The sequence below is a fragment of the Podarcis tiliguerta genome, assembly GCF_965153285.1.
Source record: "Podarcis tiliguerta genome assembly, chromosome: 5".
Taxonomy (NCBI): domain Eukaryota; kingdom Metazoa; phylum Chordata; class Lepidosauria; order Squamata; family Lacertidae; genus Podarcis; species Podarcis tiliguerta.
In genome coordinates, this window is record NC_139538.1 from 79,107,143 (window position 1) to 79,125,377 (window position 18,235).

Genomic DNA, 18,235 nt, shown 5'->3' on the forward strand with positions numbered 1-18,235 from the left:
GGAGAAGTTTTCTTCCATTAGCTTAAACTGACAAGGATGGGGGAACCCTACAGGAACAAAACCTGAGGCTGAAAGAGGAGCTCCTTTCCTCCTGGCCCTTAGCATGTAGAGGGAGGCCCCTCTGCCTCCCACATCCTCAAATTTCAGCAATGCAGGGTTTCTAAACTCCCCACACAAGCAAATGGAACGAAGCCACTCCATTAGCTTGCAGAACTTTGGGGTGGGAGGAGGACAACCACACGGGGCAAAACTATCAATTCTTCTCCAGCTTGGATTTCCATCTTAAGTGCCAAAGTGCAAGCATTTGGAGCCACTCACTCCTTTCCATAACCCCCCTATACTGATTGGTCTCATTTGCATGCAAGGCTGGCCAAAATCCATGGTTAGGGAAATTGGCCGATGAATGCAGTTGAAGAAATCTCCACTTGGCTCTTCACTTCCTAGAGCAGGGAAACATAACCCGGAGCAGCTGGTTTAGCATTACGTATGAACCAGTACTCATGGAGAGAAACAAACCATAAGCTCTGGTTCACATGTTAGCACTAAACCAGCTGCTCCTGGGTTTGTTTCCCCACTCCAGGAAGAGAGGAGGGGCTTGTGCATTGGCTCATCTCCCCAAGTATAATTCCTGGCCACCAGTACATCTGAACATGGCCATTCCACACAGATCAGAAATATAAGAAACAATTTACTAAATAAGAGGAATTCAGCAATGTGGAATCCAAAGAGGCTGAGGTTCAAGTTTGATCAGAACACATACTCATGCACTTCACATCAGTGCCTGGTACAAACGCAGCAGAATTATAGCCAAGCTTCCAAAGATGCTTGGATTTCTATCGCTCTTCCCTGCGTATAAAATGCAGCTATATGCCCTATTTAGCAGCAGGCATTCCAGTTACACCACTGATCACAGTAACTAATGCTGTGTGTGCTCTTGCAGGGCAAAGGCCTGCATGGGACTCACCTGTGTGAAAGGGAGGGTTTCATGGAGCTCATGGGCGGCTGCATGGGGAGCTTCCCAGGAGGGTCGTTTTGCCGACTTTTCTGGTGACGCAGCAGCAAGAGTCGTCCCAGCTCCTCACACCACGACGAGAGCAGCGCTGGAAACAAAAACACAAAAGCGGTTGGAAGAATGAATTCTGTATTACAGTCATGAACACACACACATATATGGATAAGAATATTGTTTAGATATTTACCAGTATAATGCTTACAATAAAAAAACCAAGCAACTCATCACCCCTGACCATTGGCTATAGTAGATGGGGCTGATGGGAGCTGGAATTTAAGATCATCTGGAGTGCCACAGGTTCATCTCTGATATAAACCGTTTTATTAAACTTTATTCTGAAGTATTCTGCTGTAATTTCATTTGCCTTGGTGATTAAAACCTTGGTCCACCAAAACTGGGTACCATAACCCTCTTCTTCCTTCATTTCTGTCCTTTCTAGCCTTACCACTTCATTTGAAATCAGAATAGTCTCCAGTTATTATTTAAAGCAATAATAATGCAAGGCCTTACTTTAGTGTTTAGCACCCTGAGAAATGACTACATTTCATGGGCTGCGCCAAGTTTTCGTAAGCAAAATATTTTCAGCATGAAAGGAAGGCTTTGGCAACTCCTCAGATACCCCCCCCCCCCAATTTTCCACTGTCATGTCTTTCAACATAATTCTTTTGCCAGCTACATGGTCCCAGACCATCAGAGATCATGTAGTCAGCATGATGACGTCCCAAACCCAGACAGATTTGGATATGAGAAAATGCAACCATGCCCACTGATTAAGAAGTTAAGAAACACCGATCTCCCTAGTTGCTGGTCCCTGGTTTAAAACTGGGTAGGTATAACAACTGAAGGGGTTGCTTAGTGAGGAAGCTCACTGTTTTTTCTTTCTTTTAGAATTTCTATATCCCCTCTTCACTTTTAGTGATTAATCCCTTAAAGACAGCATGCGCACTATGCTCTGGACTAATGTATTCTAAGCACAGAGAACTACTGTGAGCTCCTTCTCTCTATTAGCCAAAGAATCTGTCAACAAGCATTTGATCAAATTGTGCTCACCCTTTATCCCTGGCACATTATTACTAATGTGCCAGCAACAAAGGGTACTCGCCCTCCCTCTTTCCCCTCTCTTTTATGTTGCCTGGAGATAACAATCACTATCTAACATTACACTGTGGCCACTTGAGTTCTGAGGGGGAAAAGCAGGGGGAGAAATGAACAAAGTGTTCTGGAAAAACTGTAAATGCAGCCAGTGTTGGCATAAAAGCAAATGCAGAGCACCTCCACACAAGCTGAACGCAATTACGGTGGTGTCGAATGGAAACCATCCATCTTAAGTGTAGCTTTGATGCAAGGGGTGAGTTGTTCCTCAAATGTGAGCATATAATGCTCTCGACAAATAAAGATAAAAGGAGGAAGCAGTCTAATGATTCTGTGACATGAATCTGCAAAGGAGTGCCAGTAAACCTGCTTTGCAGTGGGAGACAGACAAGGGGAAAAGCAAGAAAAGGAGTCGCAAAAGCAGAATACCACCTGGTTACCTGAAAGAAAGTTTCCCCTCACCAGCGTAAACAAGGTGAGATCAATATCCATGAAAGTAAATATCTGATTCATATATGTTGCAACTGTGAAACATAAAACATCACAGCATGGCCCTCCTTTAGGTAGATGCGTCATACATCTGTGTTTGTGGTAGGTGGCTGTTTGGGTTTTGTTAAAGCAAGAATTTCAGGGAAGAGAGATATTGAAATTACTCATTGCCATCTTTTACTTCTGGGATTTTTGGACATTTGTATAAAGGCAGAAATATTATGACGCCCATGGTGGGGAGAAATGGCCTGCATGTGTTAGTAAAGGCTCGATCTTGGAGTACAAGTCCTTGGGGAAGTTCTCTTGCACAAGCATCACAGAAATGAACAGGAGCTCTGCAAGATCTCCCACTCTGCTGTCCTTCAATGCAACATGAAGCACATACCTCTCAACTGGTGTTATTTTATTTTTAATACTCATAAATTGCCTCTCCATGTTAACTATGAGCCTATAGTTATGCAGAGGCATTAAAAGCACACTGAAAACAGCTAAAACGAGCAAAACAGAAGTGCATTTAAATGCAACAACTCCAAAAACTGAGTTTCTCAGTTACGGTAATCCTCAGCAAAGACTGAAGGAGGCCAGCCTCTCCACAGAGGGCAACAACCAAGGCAACAGTATCCTGTGCTCTCATTGGCTAGTGTTTCTCGGTTTTTGGCAGGTGTACTACTTAGAGACAGAAGGGAACCTTGGCCCCCAGAATTCAACCCACATGTGATTATTCCTCCAAAGCACCTGTATTTCTTGTCCACTCCCTGGTTATAATTACAATTTCGTTTATCAACAACAAAATGGTCCAAAGCCACACGTCTCTTTTAAAATGTGTGTGTGTGTTGATTACACAGCAATAATGAGGGGACATAAAACAGTAAATGCAACAATGCTCTTAAAAAGTTTTTCTTTTTTTGCATGAGCAATTTATATCCTGAACGTATCTAATAGTGGGACTGAAAACCCTGCAAATAATCTTTTCCCCTACTGAAATGTGAAATGGTGCCGTTATTCCTCTTTTCCACCTCCTCCAAAGTCTTTGTGACTGAACATTAAATGAGCATAGACCGGAAACAAAAGCATATCCTATCTTCTCCCTCTGCCGCAGAAGAATGACAGGGAGGAAACGTAAGAGTTTCCAGACCACTCTCTGCTACAGAAGCCTGCCTCCACTGTACCAGGCTGCATGTGGCCCAGGAAAATTGAATACACACAGGCCACCCACAGACCCATCTGGTGCAGCTGGATTTTGAAGAACATGACCATGCTCTGCCCATTCCAGTCAGATGAAACAAACAGAAAATTAATTTGCAGATTGCTCTATTCATCTTTAGCATGCTTTAGCTGCCGCTTTTTAGGCCCCAACTGTATTTAGGCACATCTCATCTCATTGAAACTCAAAGCACGAGAAACTCAGTATCACACTATAATGAACAGATAAAGCAGCAAGCACAAAGGACAGCCGCAGATGGTGCCAACAGTCAGTTTCTCCTTCTCACACAGAGCAGCCAAGCAGCTGCGTTTCCCCCATCCCCCCCCCCTTATAAAACAGGAGCACAGATTTTACAGATGGACCCTCTCAGCTCTACTTTCTGCTGCAGTTTAATGCCTGGATTTCAGCCCATTGCTACGCTGCATTGCTTTCGGCATTGCAGAACTGAACATTAAGAACCATCTCCCTCTTGACATCCCTTAAATGAAGAAAGTTTTGGCTGAAGCACTCAAAGACAGCCTGATCTCCACCACCCCACCCCACCCCGGCCACCCCACCCCAATCTTTCAGCCACCAAGGTTTCCCCTGTACGTCACAGGACAGGGAAAGGTTGACAGTTTTAAAACAGTCCTACAATAAATAATCTGCAAGGCTGATGGGCACAAGAGGTGGCCAAGTCTTTTCACTTGATAAAAACTCAAGACATGGTCAAACTTGGGATGCTAACTGATGGTTCTGGATAAGTGTTTCATTTTGGGGGGATTAAGAAAGAAAACAGAGCTTATTTGTGTACAAACATCTACTCTATGCAACATTAAATATTGACAGTTGAGACCTGCTTGTCAAACAGATGAAAAGGGGAGCAATTGGTGGAGAGATTAAATACCCTAATCTATTTTGTGCCTAAACAGGTACAATCTTCAGTCAAGCAAGAAAGAATCTAGAGGTTCATCATCCTGTTCTGAAAAGTGGAAGGATCAGACAGGTACAGGTTTTAAATGGATTCTGCCACATATTGCATAATGCTCCTGCATACAGAAAACAAGAAGCCCACAGAGAGGACTAGGCCAGAACCCTCCTCTCTGATAGATGGCAAGAATTATAATTCAAATCTACAATTCCCCACCTCAAGACTGAAGTAGTCTTGAACCACAAGAGCTCCGTGCTTGGAATGAACAAAAATTCTAAACTACACCTGAAAATATTTCCCACAGGATAGTACAGTAGTCAGCTAAGTTTTACTCAGTGTAGAGCTATTGAAATTAGTGGGCCCAATTTAGTTGATTACCACCCATAATTTTGGGGTGAACTAAAGATGAATTAAATTCATTTTGGGACAAAACTTTGAATGATTTCTAGTTCATCTTCCAGTTCAGCCCCCACCCATTATAGTATTATAGTTCCAATACTATGTTTAGATTAGGGCTATTAACTAATCAAATAATGTTTATCTTATTATTCACATATCTTTTAACCAAATTAAAATAGTTTTAAAATGTAAATAAATTTGCATATTACCCCAAACCTCAACATATGTACCTTTTTGATATTAAAAGAAGTGTAAGACAATTGACAATTTAATACACAACTATAGCCATTGTAATTTCCAATTACAGTAGGCAAAATAGTTCAGAAAAATAGAAACAAGGGCCTTCTTAAACTACAATCCCACCAATGAAAACTTGCCCTTCTTGTTAAATTTTTCCTGAGCAATTAATCAATCTTGACATGATTGATCTACTAACTAAAGCTCGAAACCTTCTTTTTTAGAGATCTTTAAACAAGGGTGTGGTTCCCCAGTGACCATTGCTCCCTTTCAAAACGAATACTTCAAAATGAAGAGCTTACATCTGTTTTCATGCTTATTTTATGAAACAAAACAATGGGGGCAGTTAATGCCTTCAAATCAGAAGATTTAATAATAGACAGGGCCAATAAATTCCCCCTTTTTTGGGGGGGGGTAGGCAGAACCCAGGATGAATGGCAAAGAGGCTCAGTGACCAGAAGTTACTGCTAAATTTGCTAATGTGCGCCAAGCTAACACAACACATGTGACTATTGATTCTGGAACCATCAGGCATAGCTGCTGTGCTGCAAAACGCTGTGGTAAGCATCTATGAGAGACTAAATGAACGAACGGACTCCCTGGAAAGTGAAATACAGAGGCTCATGGTGCTAATCTATTTACCCATTATGATACCCTAGTATTAGTTACAGTTTATCACCTCAGTAAATTACCGCCTCTTGTTAAGAAACGTGCTTCAAGGTGCGACAAACTGTTATTTATAGGCGTACACTATATTTACAGCTAGAAAGGCAGGTGAGGAAGGGGCAGGACAGCAGCTCAGTCATTTCAATGCCTTTTGCTTCCCAGGAGACAGCAGGGAAAGCACAATAGGATTACAGCTTCTTGCTGCGGTTAAGCTGCAGCAAGAGTTCAATAGGCAGCACAGCACTATTTCCTTCTTGGCTGCTCCAGGAAATCTTTAAAGAAGATGCAAGGTTTGGTTGTGATAAATGCATCTCTGCATTGATTGCTTTTCATTCACAGCAAGTGGAGCCACCCAATGCTAATGGATGCACTGCTATAGGCAAAACAAACCAATAAATGCTTCCACCCCCCTTAATGGCACCCTTTACAGATGTGCAATCCTGCATACTGCACAGTGTACTCTATTCCATGGAAGATTGCTGAGCAGTTGCAGAAACGGTTGACACAGTTGCTGCATCCCGGCAAAAACTTAAATTCTGTTTACAAAGAGAGAAAACAGAGCAGCTTGGGCAAAAGAGCGTTGTCCTGGTCACAAAATAGTTGCAACATTTTAAGTGCGATACTGGAAAAATTCAAGAGACACTGTCCATCAGGCACGTATTTCAAATAGCTATGCAACAAAAAATTATTTATTTAACTTTCATCTTTGTTATTTATCCCTTTCTCTGAGGATCACGGAGTTATGGTGTTATACCTGGAAGTATGGCAGCCCTACAGAACACTTTTTATGAGTTTATATTATATAAACTGGATTGCCATTGTCCAGAGAAGCCAAAGTGGTGCCCTTCAGATATTGTCTGACTCCAACTCCCATCAGCCTCAGCCACTGTGCTCAGCTGTCATGTAGGATGGGAGCTGTCGTCCGACAACAATGGGTGAGCACTGTGTTACCCCTGACATACCCTACTGCCAAGAGGTCAGAAAACCTGGCAGACACCTCTGGACCCTAGCCCACTGCCTAACCTCCTCCCCATCTACTAACACTACTGATGCTCAGCCTGGGTTCTCAGCCACATAGCTGCTTGCTGGCTGTCCCAGACAGAATTTAGAGTCTAATGTTAGACTCTAATCTATATCTAGACCCATAAGTAAATCACTGTTGGAAGTATTTTCAAAGGATACTGAACAGCCAGGACTCCTGCAGTGCTTGAAGTGAATGAAATGGCAGGTGCTCAGCACCTTTAAACCACAAGCCAATTTTCTGTAAGCACCAATATGGATTTAAGAGCTTAACGGCACACACATGGATTTCAAAATTTGCTCTGTCTCCAGCAGATTACTTATATATATTACAATGGCAGAAGGGAAAGGGAGGAAGTCTAATAATGGCCTTTGATATGAATTTTCCAGAGAAGTATTCCATAAACACACTGTATATGGCAACAATTATTAATACACCACTTCTTTCAAATGTGAAAATACAACGGGGGCACATTAATTCCTATTAATTCAGAAGCATAACGTTTCAAACGGGGAAGGGGACAAGTATTCTACTGCCAAATTCATTTTCTGAAGCATCCAGGCCTCAGCCTCTCTAACCTGAGCAAACCTTTGCCTCAGACTCTCTCAAAAACATAAAATGTTTGCTCTCCCTGTCAGTTCATGGACCAACAAGGACAGAATCAGGCAGCTTACTCCCATAGACTCCAATTCCCATTTCAGTCCACAGATCCTATTTGATACCACTTGGATGAGATGGCATCAGCATGCTCTCACGCCCTCTCTGAAATGGGAGTTTGAGTTGAGGCAGAAAGTAGCCCATATTTGATGGGGAATTTCCCTTGATGCCATATGGCAGGCACAATTAACAGTTTTCTGGCCTGAGGGTAACATGCGCTCTTGGGGGATGTATTTGAGCAGTGTGTATATCAGACCAAGACACCCTCTTTCACACACAAACTTGTCACATGCACACATATAGTGGACATATGGGCACACACACAGGAGCTGCTCCATACATATCTTCAGAGGAGGAAGACAATTGCCCACTCAAAGGATCAATCTGACGGCTGGGGAGGGGGCTTCACCCACTCCAGCACTGTCTACTTTCCCCTTCCTTTTTACAACTGATGCCCAATTTTTTTTGAGGGGGTGTCACCATCCTTATTCCTAACATCTTTTCTTAGAGTACCCTTACCCAACCCAGTGCTTTCTAAATCATGGGCAGGCAAACTAAGGCCCAGGGGCCGGATCCGGCCCAATCACCTTCTAAATCCGGCCCGCGGACGGTCCGGGAATCAGCATGTTTTTACATGAGTAGAATGTGTCCTTTTATTTGAAATGCATCTCTGGGTTATTTGTGGGGCATAGGAATTCATTCATAATCCCCCCTAAAAATATAGTCTGGCCCCCCACAAGGTCTGAGGGACAGTGGACCGGCCCCCTGCTGAAAAAGTCTGCTGACCCCTGCTCTAAATGTTCGGACTACAACCCCCATCAGCAGATTTGACAGCAGTGCTGGCTGGGGCTTCTGGAAGCTATACCTGATGGAGTGCACCAGGCTGAGAAAGGCTGCTTTTGAAGCTGCTGACTACAGCATTAACTGGGTATTGTGTAAAATCTCATCATGTGCTGCTTCATACACAGCCAGGACAGAAAAGAAGACAATTGATTTCTTGGGCAGCTCTGTTAACGCACCCCCCCCCCCACCTCTCTAATTGACACGGCATCTCAATCATTGGGGGGAAAGTGTGTACCTCTGAAAGATACAGATTCAGAGAAAGAGGTGAGATAGGAAGGCGGCATTGAAGAATGCAGAAAGGATTCCACATGCTTTAAACTGCCGGACCCAACATCTTCCTCCTCCTTTAGATTCTGAGGTAGGTGCCGGGTCAGCAAATACAGACATCAACAGCTTTGAAATTACTTAACAAGGCCAATTTTTCAATGGAAAGTACTGGTGCCTTCTAACTCAAGGATGTGTGGATAACATACTCAGATCCCATTATTAAGAAGGAAAATATGAAGGAGAAACATAATTTTTACCATTCATTACTGCCACAGTGCTTGACCCAGATATACTTTTTAAAATATCCCTGGCCTGTTTCAAACCATCAGTGACATCAACATAGTCAAAGCCCCTTCCCTCCAAACTGCACAAAGCAACCCAGCTTATTTTGGTTTTTTAAACATAGGCACACAAAATCTGAAGGAGCTTCTTCACAGCCAATGGTACTAGGGGCCTTTGGTAACCTATGAATTTATAGTAATTTGAGATGTGAATCATAAGAAGTTGGAACATACATAATAAGTAATTGATTTGTGTTTTTATACATTTATATTCCAACACCCAGTTTCACTTATATTTGTTTCTGTTTAAGATTGTGAGGTTGGTCAGTGAGGTTCCTGGAATCATGGGAGAGAGGGCAATAAGGTATTAATCCAACCAGCTCGGTATTGTCAACTATGACTGTTACCAGCTCTCCAATTCTCCAGACATGGGTCTTTTCCTGCCGCACCTGAAAGATGCCAGGAATTGAACATGGAACCTTTTTCATGCAAAGCATGTAATCTATTACTGAGCCGTCCTCCAAACATATAGCCCACATGGCAAAGGCCAAGTGACAGAAGATGTACACCAATCACTGCTTTAAAAAAAGAAGGCCTGGTGGTAAACAGTGCCATTCTTGTAGGCAGTGTTGCATGGTAACTGACGTTAAAAATCTGGCACTCAATAGCAGTTAACATGGCATATACAGTGTCCATATTAGCCAAGCTGAATAATTAGAACCAGACAGGCTGTTGGCAGCAAATGCAGGATGCTTGCCGAAGTTTCAAAGCATCCCTAATTAGGAGGCAGAGCAGATAATGAAAGACACAACTCAGCCAAGTACAGGATCTTAGATAATTATTATACCCAACAAAGGAGATAGCAAATGTAAGAAAGAGACCATATGCACACGTATGTGTTTCTACCAAAATATCACGGAAAGAAATAGTGTGGCAGATAAAACCTGCAAAGTATTACCAGTATGAAGAGGGAGTAGACGTCTGCTTTGTGCTAGAAGACAAGCCATGCCATTAGGCAAGAAACATAGGGTAGTTTGTTTACGTTTGGAACGCTATTCCCATACAAATTAGGTATCAATAGTTGAAACAATAAAATATGGGGTGAAACAGGGGCATAAATAATGTAAATGACTGTCCTGATAGGTTAAAGAATTCATCAAGGGACTTGAACCTGCATTACCTGGAAGCTGAACCTGTTGTGGGCATTCCAAACAAGGAATGCCTTAGTAGATCACCTACTCAGCAGAGGAACTATGATAAGACAGGTCACCTAGCCAACAGAGGGTCTAAGAGAAGAAGAAAGCACAGAAGGAGATCCCATGTCCAAATAAATGCCTGCTCTCCTCGTGCCCTCCTTGCCCTCCTGAGGATGAGAGAGAGAGAGCAAGCCCAAAGCCCACACCAAATCTCACATGAGGGGGAAATTCCAGGAATAAAGGAATATCTAGAGACTCAGAAAGACAATCCTAAAATGGAGTTACAAGTCTGGTGGCAAAGCTGGATTGCTAGTCCCATGTCTACTGTCAAGCAGGCAAAATGGGATCAGACAGGTAAGAAGGTGGTCATTTTCCTCTGCAACCTGCCCCTCCCATCCACTGTCCCCCCCCCCCCAATTTCCTGGGGTTCCAAATGCCCGGGGGCAAATGGGAGGGAACAGCTATGGGGGAGGTTGCAGGAGAAAAGTAGCAGCCGAGAAAAGGAAATCCTATATTTGACAGCACAAATCTAGTTTGAACCCAAGGCTTCATTTACATATAACCTGGGATCCTTGGTTGGTCCCACAATGGGGGGAGTCTATGTAAAAGTTTCCACCCACATGGTTCTGCTAATAAAGAGATATTAACAAAATGCACACAAGTGACACCTGACCCTTTATACAACACCTGACCAGAGACAGAGCAACTGCAGAATAGGGAACTAGTGGTACCACGGGTTACATACGCTTCAGGTTACAGACTCTGCTAACCCAGAAATAGTACCTTGGGTTAAGAACTTTGCTTCAGGATGAGAACAGAAATCATGCTCCGGCAGCGCGGCGGCAGCAGGAGGCCCCATTAGCTAAAGTGGTGCTTCGGGTTAAGAACAGTTTCAGGTTAAGAACGGACCTCCAGAACGAATTAAGTACTTAACCCGAGGTACCACTGTAGATGATTGGTGGTAACCATAGGATTCCTTTCCCCAGGCTGCTGCTTTTTTTTGCAATCCAATCTCCACCCCCCCACCCCCTGCTTTACAAATATATTTTTTAAAATCTCTACAGCTTAATTTGTCGAACAAAAAATTTGCTCCCCCTGGAATGGGAATTTTAATTTGAGAACATGGCCTACGAGAGCACAATAGCTTAAGGCACTTGCTGAGGAAAGATTCTTATTTGCTAACATTTAAATAGGCTTAGCTAAGCTTGGTAGGAGGAGCTCATTATAAGCACTGCTACAACATTCAGTCTGACAGGATGCTATTGATTAGAATATGAGAGACATAGTAAAGCAATATAACCATTAGGGAAACAGCTCAGATATTTCAGAAGAACGATAGTGCTACAGCTCTTGGATCTCTTTGTCAGAGCAAGAAGACGAGACTAATGATTTCAGCGACTGTGCTTTCTAAAACAGAAGACCATTAATTTGATCTAGGCAAACATTTAAACACTGCACATGCTTCTTTAAGTGTTTTTTTAAAAAATGTTAAATATGAGAAAATGAACATTTAAATGTGAAAATGATTATCTCCTTACCTAGAAAAGAGAATTTGGCCACAAGCAAAACATACAGAAAAACTGGAGCTTCGTAAGACATATAACACAATACAATAGAATAGCAGGTGGGATACACTCTATTCCAACTTGTTCACAGAGGACTTTCTAGGGAGAAGCCCCAATCTGGTATAAATCTTGAGTATGTATGCACTCTTACCCCACCCTGACAAAAGCAAGCAGTGAAATGGGTTAACTGGGTTTATTTGAAGCTGGCATGTCCTGATACAAGGTTTATAAAGCCATACATGGTGTAGTCTGCAGACAAAGTAAATAGAGAGATGTTACTCTCCTTTCCTCATTAAGACCAGAAAGTGATTGGTGGGAGATTTAGGACAGACAAAAGGAAGTACCGTATTTTTTGCTCTATAAGACTCACTTTTTCCCTCCTAAAAAGTAAGGGGAAATGTGTTTGTGTCTTATGGAGCGAATGCAGGTTGCACAGCTATCCCAGAAGCCAGAACAGCAAGAGGGATTGCTGCTTTCACTGCGCAGCGATCCCTCTTGCTGTTCTGGCTTCTGAGATTCAGAATATTTTTTTTCTTGCTTTCCTCCTCCAAAAACTAGGTGCGTCTTATGGTCTGGTGCGTCTTATAGAGCGAAAAATACGGTACCTGTTCACACAGCACACAATGAATTAACAATGAATGGTGACCAGTGCCTTTAAGAATTTGAGGGAATTCAAGGGGAACAACAATGACCTCTCTCTGCCTAACTGGTTCCTGCCTCTAGGGGGAGTAAAACCTAACCTCAAGACTTCAAAACCAGACCTTTAAATCCTGAACATCCAAAATAAATTTATACTCTACTGGGGAACAGAGTCAAACAAGATATACTGGCCCCCATAATAAATACTTATTCACCCACATACATTAGCAAGGTATATAGTCCTAACCTTAAATACACGCACATACATGTACCTTAAACACACAACACAATAGGACATTAAGAATGATGCTGGTACATGCCGTCAAAAATATACATATTTAATAAGTTATACTTCTAGACTTCCTTGAGTGATTCAACAGAACATATTACATGTCTCTCATGAGCATCCTTTATTTCATTTAAGGATGAGAGGGGAATTATTATTGCAGATCAGAAATTGTAGAACAGTTAGAAAATTAAATAGAAAAGAAAATGACCAGTAATCTTCAAGACAGGCAAAATCACAAAGTGATCATTCTGGAACCTGAATTTTCATTTATCCATCTGCTTTATAAGCCTACCACATCCTAAAGATGGGTAACAACATACTTTATATTATTCTCCCACATTCTCTTCTTTCTCTCAAATAAAATAGACAAGACACATATAAAAATCCACCCCAATACCACCCAAGTATCAATCATGAAAACCCAGCCAAAGGTATTAATATTCTATAAACTATAGATAGGTGAAAGAATAGTCTGCTAGTGTGTTCTGGAGACTTATAAAGGGGTTTGAACCGTCTCTTTTCCCCAAGCTGGTCCAGGACACAAATTTCCTTCTAAGTCAGAGCTTTCCAAACCTTTCATATGTTGGTAACACACTTTTTCGACATGCATCATTTCCACGACAAAGTAGTTCAGTTTTACTACCAAACCAGAGGTGAAACTAACCCCTTTCCAGCCCAGGAGGAGCATGGGGAGCGTTCGCACAACACACCTACACACTGCAGCCGACATACAGTTTGGAAAGCTCTGTTCGAAGTCCTCTGGCAGCATTCTTTTCATTTATTTATTTATATTTTAACTTATCTTTCAATTACAATATTGGGACACGAAGGGTGCTTAAAAAATTTTCAGTTTATATACAATTTTAAACAAGGTTTAAACACAGACTAACTGTGCGAGCCTATACCAGTTTACTCAGAAGTAAGTCCCACCTAATTCAATGGGGCTTACTCCTAAGTAATCTCAACGTCTTAGCATCCTAACATCATGTTCAAATCCTGGTATTTCTATCTCATTCTGATGCTTGCACCATGTGCTAATTAAACCCCTTTTCAGATTGGTTGTCCACTTCCCATAGCTTCTATATACATTTTCCCTTGCCATTCATTTACTCTGTTCTAAGTAACAATGCAGAAGATTTATGCATCACTTGACTGAATGCCTGATTGCCCCTCTCCGTCACTTAATTTCTGCCATTGCCATTTTCCACCCCACCACAGACTCTCTGTCTATTTGATTCCTTTGTGAGCTGGTGGAGGTATTACTTTAGGATCCATATCCTGTTGGAGTAACTGGACATGAGAAGGAATTAATTTCCTTCATGTATGTAAATCACCCCAGGTGCAAGGTGAGCCAAGCCATTGCTTTGGTAACAGCTCAGTGCCCCGACTATATCTGTGGTTAATGCATGCCAGCTCAGCAGTGTCTGTTGGTCTGCTGTTCGTCCGTCTCTGTGTTAGTCAGTTACTTTGTATTGTATGCATCTGTATCTGTAAACCCCACAAGCTGTATATATACATATCTCTGTCCAGAACTGTTTTACTGAGACTTATCTTCTGCAGCAGTAAACTATCTGAACTGGTCTTTGCTTCTGTCTGGCGACTGGTACTGGGAGCAACTTACACTGCCTGACTATCTTACTTGAGATTAAATGGGTTTCCATCTTACTTGAGATTAAATGGGTTTCCATCTCCCACCATATATCATAAAGCAAAACTTGCTGTGTATGTTGGACCATCTGGCAAAGAAGTTCCCTGCCAGCAGCAACCATTGATATAGATATGGATGGTAGTGGTTAACAAAATGACTGGATGGCAGAAGAAACCTTTTGGTTTTGGACTAATGTGGTTGTTGTTTTTACCAAACCCCCAGGCTAGAACCCGACACTTTAAAAAACACGCATGCATTAAAAAGTATTATCGAGGACTGCACAAAGAACCATTTTAAAGGCATTTAAGTATCATTTTTGTTCCAGATTATCTACTACAACCATAAATGCCACAATGAATTGTCAAGTGAAAACATAACTGACCGGTATTGCGAGGGGAAGTAGGTAGGTAGGTAGATATTTAGTTTATCTGTTTTTCAAAGAAAGGAAGGTGTGTGTATGTGAGATAATTAGAGGCCTTCAAAGAGGAGAGAATGAAAAGAATGAGTCTATTTAATTCAATGACTGGAAGAATGAGACTATAATGAGGCATAAAATCATTTTATAAAAAGGTAAATTGGCCTTTCATGTTCAAGTAGTCACACAATAGAACGAACTGGTCATTGCTGTGGAAATTAAATAATGTAGCAGAACTAAACAGAGAAACCTAATACTTGAGCAAACAAAATGTTAATATTTCAGGAATGAGCAAACTGCTAATTTTTATGGGACTTTCAAGCCTGTGTGAGTGTGTGTGCATCTTTTGCAAATGTAGGAGTCAACCGAGCCCCCAAACTCCCTATTCCGTCGTTCTTATTTTCTCTTTTCAAAACATGAAATTAATAATTTTGGGGGAAAAGAGAAATGAAAAAAATTCACAATTATGAAATAATGAAATAGTTACAAAACTTTTTTAAAAACTGGAAAGCCATGAAGGAAACACAAATGTACAAGGAAACTAAATTTGGATGCAACATGCACAGTGCATGTATGGCCTGGGCTCCCAGTGAGTAACAAAACACCTCTAGCAATTGAGAAAGACTTGAAAAGTGTCCTGGAAAATTATGAGAAACTATGAACTGAATTTTGACACGCACAGCAAAATAATCTTATAAATAAAATAAATGCCAACCAGAGTGGCCCGTAAATAATTTCATTTATGTCCTTTGAAGTTTCGTGTTCTCCCCCCCCCTTTTTTTTGGGAATATCCACATATGATATATATATATATATATATATATATATATATATATATGAAGACTTCACTACTGTAGAGGCCATTGGCTATTAGAACAGTACATTTGATATAGCAAGAGGAATCGGCTTCATCTGCATTTGCCCATGATATTCTGAAACTGCTGCTTTCAACAATACTAGAGAAGCTACTTACTGCCTTTTCAGTTGCTGGTAGTTACGTATGGGTGCCACCCCTGAGAACACAACAATCACTGACACAATCTCAGTACAGGGAAAATATCCAATTACATCAGGAGGTTACACAGATATGCAGTTTTTAAGGGCCAAATTCAGTTATCCTAAAACAAACAAAACCCAAAATTAAAAAGTCTATTTAGCCAGAATCCCTCTAGAATGATGATGCCCAGGTCAAGGTTGACCTACTGAGCATTTATAAATCTTGCATCATTATTGAAGATACATTGTGGAAAGAAACCCAGTGCTCTGTGAGTAAGTAAGTCCCTTTGGTAGGAATACAAGCAAAAATTGTCTGCAACTAAATGGTTGTAAGTAAGGTACTAAACCAAATGTTTAGGAGATAATCAAACATGGTAGCCACAGGAGCAAGCGGTTTCATAGCCAGCTGCCATGTTAGTGATCACACAATGCAAGGTAAGCACTCGAGGTCTTTGGCAACCGATGACTATGAAAAATCTGTTTGATTTCCTAAGTGAGGTGAAGTGCGAAAACACCCTTTTAAGTGCCGGTTTTCAAGTCACCTGCCCTAACTCTGCTAAGATTTTGACACATCTTGGATGAATTTGGCATGTAATTCCGCAGTAAATCGTAACAATTGTTCTGAGATTTATTGCTGTACTTTTCTTGTCTACATGATTATATCTTTGGCTGAAGCTTCCAGGCTGTAATTGTATGGTAACTCAATGTGTTTATGACTAGTGCTTATAATATCTTTGTTTCCTAAGGCATTCTTGTTTAACAAACAAGTATATAGTTCATTGGTGAAGAATAAACATACTAACAGCGGTAGGTATAATGTTAAGGTATAAGCTTCGGAAAATTAACTGGGCAAACCAGGAGGAAATGCAAAATTCAGTGCTGCAGTTTTATCTTGCCTTATGGACAGCATGGTCAACCTGTCTCTGCTTCGTATGATGTACAAAAGAACACCCCATTTAAGCTCCACAGACTGTTAAACAAAATCAAAGTATAGAATTATCTTGCCTGCATGAATTTTAGATTAAAGCTTTTACTTTTTCTTTTCGTTTTTTGGCTCAAGGGTAACACTGAGGGTTCATTGCCCCCCTGGCAACCACAGGCCAGCAAACATCTATGCACACACTCACATGTGTGCATGGAGTTGCACACATCCATTTACGGTACATATGCACACACACATACACAAAGCGAAGGGAGCATACACATACAGACAGGGAGACGTGCGTGCACACATACACATTCATACATTCAGGTATGCATACAAGCACACTCACTCACATATACACAAACAGAAATGAATTAATTGTCTTGGAATGGTTTCTTACAAGCACCAACAATGAATTCCAATTACAGCATAGTTACAATAATGATCATGATTTTCCTCCCCCTACAAACATACTTTTAAAACGTTAGTTGACACAAATTTGCTTGTGGGCTTACTCACAGGTAAGTGTGGCCTTAGCTGCCTTGGAATGATTTACAATGGTGTCCGTGTAAATCATGCTTCTAAGTAAAAGACAACAGGTGGAGTAGGTGCCTAGATCTCTCTTTAGAGTGGCGGGACAGCAGAACAGGATGGGATGGTACCTTCCTGTTGTCTTTCCTACCTTCCTGTCTCTCTCCACCACCTTCTGTCTTTGCTGGGAGGGGCAATCTTCACCAATAACAACAAAGAGCAGTCAAAAGTTGCAAGCATTGTGATGCCTTCTGCAGCAATTGAAAGTGATGGTTGAGTTTTGGCTGCCAACAGCACCACAGGCAGCTCCTGATTAGTGCTATTAATATTGCACCTGGAAGCTGCAACACTCAGTTTTGGAGGACATGTTTTGGGGTGCTCCTACAAGCCAAAGTTCACAGAAAATTAGCTATCTGAGGGCAATTGGAGAAGCCCAATGAAACACCTGACACATTTGGGAGGGAGAGGAAACTCATCCACCTCTGTGATAAGTTTTGGTTCAAAACTGGACCATATCATGAGACCTACTGTGGGCTGCTGCACCCAATGAGCCACTAACCTTTTCTTTTTCCAATCAAGGATTTTGCTGACTGATGAATGTCTATTTGTACTGGTTTCAGGTGTTAATGTGTATATTTTGTCATTATTTTATTTCTTACTCTGTGCTGCTATGAATGTTACTAACATAAGGTGATACGTTTTGTCAGTGAAGGGAGGAATGCAACTGTTTAAAGAAACAAATAGATATTGATAATCTGATTCTGATTACAGACAAAGATTAGCAGGATATGTAATATGGACACTTGCCACTACTGAGACTTGGCCTCCCAAAGTCCCTGATGTTGACAGCTTTAGGACATTTTTAACCCACAGAGTCAAATGGACAGGAAGGTTGCAGGGAGACATTTCACAAACTCCCTGTTTAAGAAAATCTCGTTGGTTTGGGGTTTTTT

The 18,235-nt window shown here is 41.4% G+C and overlaps 1 protein-coding gene across 20 annotated transcripts in view; it reads right to left on the bottom strand.

Moving 5' to 3' along the window:
- ZMIZ1 (zinc finger MIZ-type containing 1) overlaps positions 1 to 18,235 on the bottom strand; it is a 368,324-nt gene that overhangs the window by 52,490 nt on the left and 297,599 nt on the right. For all 20 annotated transcript variants that reach the window (XM_083440354.1, XM_083440341.1, XM_083440353.1 and 17 more), the window contains one exon: positions 965 to 1,100. In XM_083440354.1, coding sequence (XP_083296480.1) covers positions 965 to 1,100 — 136 coding nt within the window. The remainder of the gene's footprint in view (positions 1 to 964; positions 1,101 to 18,235) is intronic.